The 6,502-nt window shown below is 40.6% G+C and overlaps 1 protein-coding gene across 1 annotated transcript in view; it reads left to right on the top strand.

Annotated features, from left to right (window-relative positions):
- The first annotated feature begins 42 nt into the window (after positions 1-42).
- The window catches only part of DYNC1H1 (dynein, cytoplasmic 1, heavy chain 1), a 47,157-nt gene continuing 40,697 nt past the window's right edge, over positions 43-6,502 (top strand). Inside the window, 8 exon segments of the mRNA XM_009328461.1 lie at positions 43-217; positions 2,372-2,459; positions 3,070-3,168; positions 3,170-3,235; positions 3,456-3,711; positions 5,037-5,223; positions 5,396-5,667; positions 5,777-6,004. Coding sequence (XP_009326736.1) covers positions 43-217; positions 2,372-2,459; positions 3,070-3,168; positions 3,170-3,235; positions 3,456-3,711; positions 5,037-5,223; positions 5,396-5,667; positions 5,777-6,004 — 1,371 coding nt within the window.

Genomic DNA, 6,502 nt, shown 5'->3' with positions numbered 1-6,502 from the left:
GTCCGGGGCCTGAGCTGACGCTGCTCGGCGGTCGCGGGGGAGATGCGCGGCGGGGTCGTGGGCTGGATGTGGGCGCGGGTGCTCTGTGTGCGGCGACTGCGGCCTGTCCTGCTGGGAAAGGCGGCGAAAGTGCTTCGTCAGTGGGCTGTAGGCATTTCCCACTGCGGCCTCCTTTCTGCTGGGGAAATGACCCGCTTCTTGGCAAGGCAGATAACCGGTCTAAAGCAGAACAAAAAAAGACCCCAGCACCCTGGAGGGGAAGAAAAAAAAAACCAACCTGAATCGGCCTGTGAAAAGTGCTGTTCCATGGTTAATTAGCGAGACTCCGAAGCTGATAAATCAAGATGTAGACCTTGCAGTGTCTTTGTTTAGTTAGCAAAGCCTGGTGGCCATGCTGCTTGTAAACGGTTCTCAGAAGCCTCATCGAATGCTGCGTTAAATACTGCAGCGAAGTTGACGCTCTGACTTCAGAAACATCTTTATTTGCATGCTGCTGTTACTGACTCTATTTATTTCGAAAATTACTTTTTCTTGTCAACAAATCTGTTGCTAAATAGGCACTTATTGTCGCAGAATCCAGCCTAATGAACAACAATAAAATATAACTAGGCTTCCTTAATAACACAGACTTTTACTATTAAACAGGGCCTACAGTCTGTATATGGCTACATGCCTGTCAGTCTGAGCTTGCAAAATTTTAATATTAAACTCCTGGATCTCTACTCCTAGTGTGCTGTTGGTTCAGCCCCTATAGGTCTATATCAAATCTTCATATAGTCGTACTTCATGTTGCATTATTTAACATGTCAACAGCCACAGTGTAAGGGACTGGATATATGCCCTGCAGTTGCTGCACACTGAGGGAAATATGAAGAAGGTTCTTCCACCTGCTGTCTATTCACTGTGAACTTAAGATGTTGCTTAAAATATCCTATCTTCGTTTATCTTACGCCTATTTCCGCTGATTATTCTTCTCCTTCCCTTTCCAAAGTTTGAGACTTCTTCTTCAGCAGGGATAACAGTAGAATTTTTTAGAGGAGAAAAAAAAGAACAACAGTCTTTATGAATTCACGATACAGTGTTTAACAAGATCTAAAGAAAATCCATTGGATGTTAATAGGCTATGCAGATAACTTCTAAATTTCTTTTATGTCAGGCTCATGATGTTGGTTTTCCTTAGTTCGGTTTGGAAGTAATGAAAGGTAGTGGTGATGAGTTAGCTCCAGGCTTGTCGCATAGATATTGTTATATATGTGTGGTTAAAACCAAATAGAGGCACTTGTTACATGTTTTAGAAGGTAAATATTAATTTACTATGGGCAGAAGGCATTTCCATCGATGTCTTCTGTTTAATAGCAGTTATTTGGGGAGAGTGGATTTTCTGATTGACAACCAGTCTTCAAACGTGACAGATTCGGAACCTCCAGCAGCATATAGAGATCTTGCTTTCTCCGACACTATTAAAAACAATATTATTATTGAAACTTGTGCATGGACTAGATAGTATGAAGTCAATTATTGATTACAAATACAACAAAACAGAAGCCATGTTTCTGAGTAACAAAAACTGCTATGTGGTATCGCTAGCTACACAACCTGCCAACAGCTTTCATATGGGTTCCTGTGGTGTCTAGTGCAGTGTTGTTCTGTGACTGGGCTTCTGGTGCGTGGGATCACAAATGTGACACCCTGAGGCTGTATCTCCTATGAAGGGCCAAATGAAATCAGAGCAGGATGAGAGTCCACTGTAACGTGTCCTGTCAGAGTGTGTCCCCCAACAGGGAGTAACCTTCTGCACCGAAATCACTGCATTGCAGCACAACTGCCCGCATCCCCAGCAATTACATCATCTGTGATACATGGGCTGTGGTAATGCCTGAGTACTTCCCATGGCTTGGGTTTTTGTTTTGCTGGGAGGGTTTTTTGTTCAGAGGCTTAATTTCCAAATCACTTTTAAAGAAAAAGTCTGAAAATACAAAGCAACCCATAAAAGAAAAAAGCAGCTGTTTAATGTTCTCAGTTAAATAATGTAGTTATGCTGATAGCATATCTCTACAAATAAATGCACGTTCTGTATTGCAGAAGATTTCTCTCTGCTTCACAAGCAGAATGTGGGTTATAATTTGCTTGTTGTAATGTTTTATCCTTTTTTTTATAGCAACCTAAAAAAGTTAGTAGAATTGTGTTAAAAAACAATGAACCCACTCTGAATTTGAGGGATATTGCAAAGCTAAATTTAAGCTGTTTTGCATAATAAGTTGGTGTAGAAATGAAAGGGTAGAAAATAGTCTGGTAATAGCAGAAGATGGTTGAGAGAGAGTGGCAGATGCCTTAGAAATAAAATATTTCTTACATAGCATATTTTTTGCAGAGGATGTGGGAGATGAAGGAGAAGAGGAAAAAGAGTTCATTTCCTACAGTATCAGCACTGACATTCATTATGGAATAAAATCAAACAGGTGAGTTAGTAAATTAGATCTTGACATTTCTACCTTATGAATGCAAAACCTACACAAGCAGATTTACCTAGTATACCTACAAATTTACTTCCAATTTACCTAGTGCTTCATGTGGTGTTTTTATTCAGGTGGGGCAATAGCTTTTCAAGGTGGAGGCTCTGATAAAACAAGGGTGTGTCATGAGGCTGAAGGGAATGGACTTAGGACTTCTAGCTCTGAGGTTAAAGAAACAAAGTCTTATTAATTTGGCATACGTGCAAATGTAACATACACACACACAACTTGGGTTCTTCGGTTATGTTTGACTCTTACATATTTGTCACTTACCTTAATGCATATTTGGCTGTGAAGCTTTGTAAGATGTGGGCCTCTTCAGCGTGCTCATACTGCAAAGTCCTTATTGATAGCTAAGTTTGGCTGATTACTGAAGTATAAAGATGTATTTATTGTAAGACTTGTGTTCAAGTCTCTTAGAAGAAAGATTATAAAGTGTGATGATGCAGGTTAGCATTTGACTCCTGTGACCTAAACTTGCAGTCAGATTAAAGCTATTGTAATTGTCACTTAAGTTTCAGTTGTTTAGCTGGTAACTCTCTGCTCTGTTCTGCAGCCTGGCATTCATTAAGCGTACACCAGTGATTGATGCCGACAAACCAGTGTCTTCCCAACTGAGAGTGCTCACTCTCAGTGAAGATTCTCCGTATGAAATTTTTCATTAGCAATGCTGTTGCTCCCTTTTTCAAGTCCTATATCAGAGAATCTGGCAAAGCAGACAGGTAATTCAGTATAAATACTGCACTTCTCTGCTAATGAATTAAAGTAGGTGTTTAATGAAAAAAATAAGTGACTGTTCAAGGCAACTCATGTGAAATTGTTTAAGCACACAGTTGCATATGATGCTGTTGCTGACTCTGGGGAAGTAGTTCAGATGGCTTAAATGTGTTGTGTATGGTTTTTATTTTGGCTTCTTACATGGAAACATCTCTGCTTTTTCAGGGATGGAGATAAGATGGCTCCTTCAGTTGAGAAAAAGATTGCAGAACTTGAAATGGGCCTCTTGCATCTGCAGCAGAATATTGAAATTCCAGAGATCAGTCTGCCAATTCATGCAACCATTACTAATGTTGCCAAGCAGTGTTATGAACGTGGAGAAAAACCAAAGGTTACAGATTTTGGTGAGAAGGCTGAGGATCCATTATTCCTCAATCAGCTACAATCTGGAGTCAACCGCTGGATTAGAGAGATACAAAAGGTAAAAAAAAATCCCAACAAACAAGTACTAGACTATGTGATAAGAACTTCTGTGTAGTACTGTGTATCTTCTTTACAATTTAACTGGTAAAATACTGCTCCATGCAGGATACTCTGAACATCTGAGGCCAGTTTTCCCAGTCACCAGAGATACTAGTCTAAAATAGACTAAGTCTTATTCTAGACTAGACTAAGCCTAGTCTAATTTTAGAGTCTAGTCTAAATTGTTCTGCAAGTAGCAGAACTTGTTGGTTTGTTTTGTTATTTCCCCAGGTGCATCCACAACCACTTCAGAACAGTTGCTCCAGTCCTATCTTGTAATCTCTTCAAAAGTAACAGGCAGGAGTACGAAAGAACTCTGCTGTTCTGGTGTCACTCAGCACCACACAGCCACTCACTCGCCCCCCCCCCCCCCCACCCCCCCCCCCGGGGGGGGGGGGGGCGGGAGATACTTGAAATAATAGAATAATAATAATAATTGTAATGGAAAGTAAAACAACAAAAGGGGAGGGGGAAACAGGGAAAGGGAAAAATATTGATGCAACTGCTCACCACCCGCCGACTGATGCCCAGCCAGTCCCCAAGCCGCAATTGCTGCCCCCCCGGCCAACTCCCCCCAGCTTATATACCAAGCATGACGACACATGGTATGGAATGTCCCTTTGGCCAGTTGGGGTCAGCTGTCCTGGCTGTGCCCCCTCCCAGCTTCTCGCTGGCAGGGCATGAGAAGCTGAAAAGCCCTTGACTAGTGTAAGCACTGCTTAGCAACAACTAAAATATCAGTGTGTTATCAGCATTATTCTCATCCTAAATCCAAAACACAGCACTGTACCAGCTACTAGCAAGAAAATTAACTCTATCCCAGCCGAAACCAGGACACTCAGAAATAGCATCTCAGATACTACTCTGGCTTTTTTCCCTCCATAGGCACAGGTAACACCTATTGTTCATGGAACAGTGGTGCCTTTTCTTACTCCAGAGCATAAAACATTTGTTTTCTTGCATGGCTCATCTGTCATTAACCAGAATACAGACACTGATCAGGAAAGTGGACAGGTCACTTTTTTAGGCTATGCTGAAGGTATTACCTGAAGGTCCTAAAACCAACCTCTAGGACCACTGGAATTGAACTTTGACTCTTGTTGCACTGCAGTTCCTACACTGCTCACAGAATGAGTGCCAAAACTGTCTGACGTTGGATTATTAAAACCTAGTAGATGTTCTGTGATTCAATTATATTTAGTAATAGAGGAAGTTTTTACAGTTGAAGCATATAAATTATATGCTTTTCTTCCTCCCCTCTCTTTCTCTCTATTTACTTTTAAGGTGACCAAATTAGATCGAGATCCTGCATCAGGCACTGCATTACAGGAGATAAGCTTCTGGTTAAATTTGGAGCGGGCTCTCTATCGCATTCAGGAAAAACGTGAAAGTCCAGAAGTTCTTCTGACGCTGGATATTCTAAAACATGGCAAACGTTTTCATGCAACTGTCAGCTTTGATACAGACACAGGTAAAATGTCTGTTCAATAAAATTTTTCACAAATGTCCTATGAAACTTTAAGTTGTTATGAAACTTGAACTTTGTGGTACAAAGAACAATGCTGTTTAGAGTAACCTTGGTCTAGTTAAAGCTACAGATTTGATTATATAGGTATATTCAAAATCTTTTGTGTTACATTTAGGTCTAAAACAGGCTCTGGAAACTGTGAATGACTATAATCCACTGATGAAAGACTTTCCACTGAATGACTTGCTGTCTGCTACTGAGCTGGACAAAATAAGGCAGGCCCTTGTTGCAATATTTACCCATTTGAGAAAAATCAGAAACACAAAATACCCAATCCAAAGGGCATTGCGTTTAGTGGAGGCTATTTCAAGAGATCTGAGCTCTCAGCTACTTAAAGTGTTGGGAACCAGAAAACTGATGCATGTTGCCTACGAAGAATTTGAAAAGGTATGTTCATGGTTTTGTGATACTGGTGGCTGTATTTTTGCATTGAATAGTGACTTTCAGGAAGCATTTCATTTGGGAGCTGAAGTTCCTACTCTAAAACTCTCTTCAGGTAATGGTTGCATGCTTTGAAGTATTCCAAACCTGGGATGATGAATATGAGAAGCTCCAAGTTCTGCTGAGAGATATTGTGAAAAGAAAAAGGGAAGAGAACCTGAAGATGGTGTGGCGTATCAATCCTGCTCATAGGAAACTCCAAAGTCGTCTTGATCAAATGAGGAAATTCAGGCGTCAGCATGAGCAGCTGAGGGCAGTTATTGTGAGAGTCTTGCGACCTCAGGTAATATTCTTGGTCATTATCAGACAGCAAATCTGTGTGGCTTCTTCAAGAGTGTTCGCTGTTGCTTTAAAAAGTTACCAACACAAAACTAATGTAACATTCAGTTTCACTGTCTGCTTCCAAAAACAGTCTAGTTTTGAACCCTTGCTAATAGGCTTAGCTTTAATTCTGATGTACATCACATACTACCTGACCATGCTCATGTTAATAGACACAGCAAGTCCAGGCATAACATAGAGGAGATTAATAAGTGTGTAAATACTTGAGCTTGGCTAAACCACAGTGGAAAACGAGATTATGCATAGTAGTGGAAGTTTGTAAAGTAACTGCGTTGCCCTATTCCTAGTGCAACTTAAATCTGAAACATGACTGAAAGTTTGTTAAGGATTTGATACTAATTTGTAGGTTTTTTGCAATGCTTGTTAGAACAGACTCTGTTTAGCTATTTGTAGGTAAATTTTGAAGCATCCAACTCGCTAAACTGTGATTCTAATGCAG

The sequence above is a fragment of the Pygoscelis adeliae genome, unplaced genomic scaffold (assembly GCF_000699105.1).
Source record: "Pygoscelis adeliae isolate BGI_AS28 unplaced genomic scaffold, ASM69910v1 Scaffold130, whole genome shotgun sequence".
In the NCBI taxonomy this organism is placed as follows: Eukaryota; Metazoa; Chordata; class Aves; order Sphenisciformes; family Spheniscidae; genus Pygoscelis; species Pygoscelis adeliae.
The sequence above is the reverse complement of the archived record's forward strand: the minus strand, read 5'-3'. Positions and strand labels throughout refer to the sequence as shown.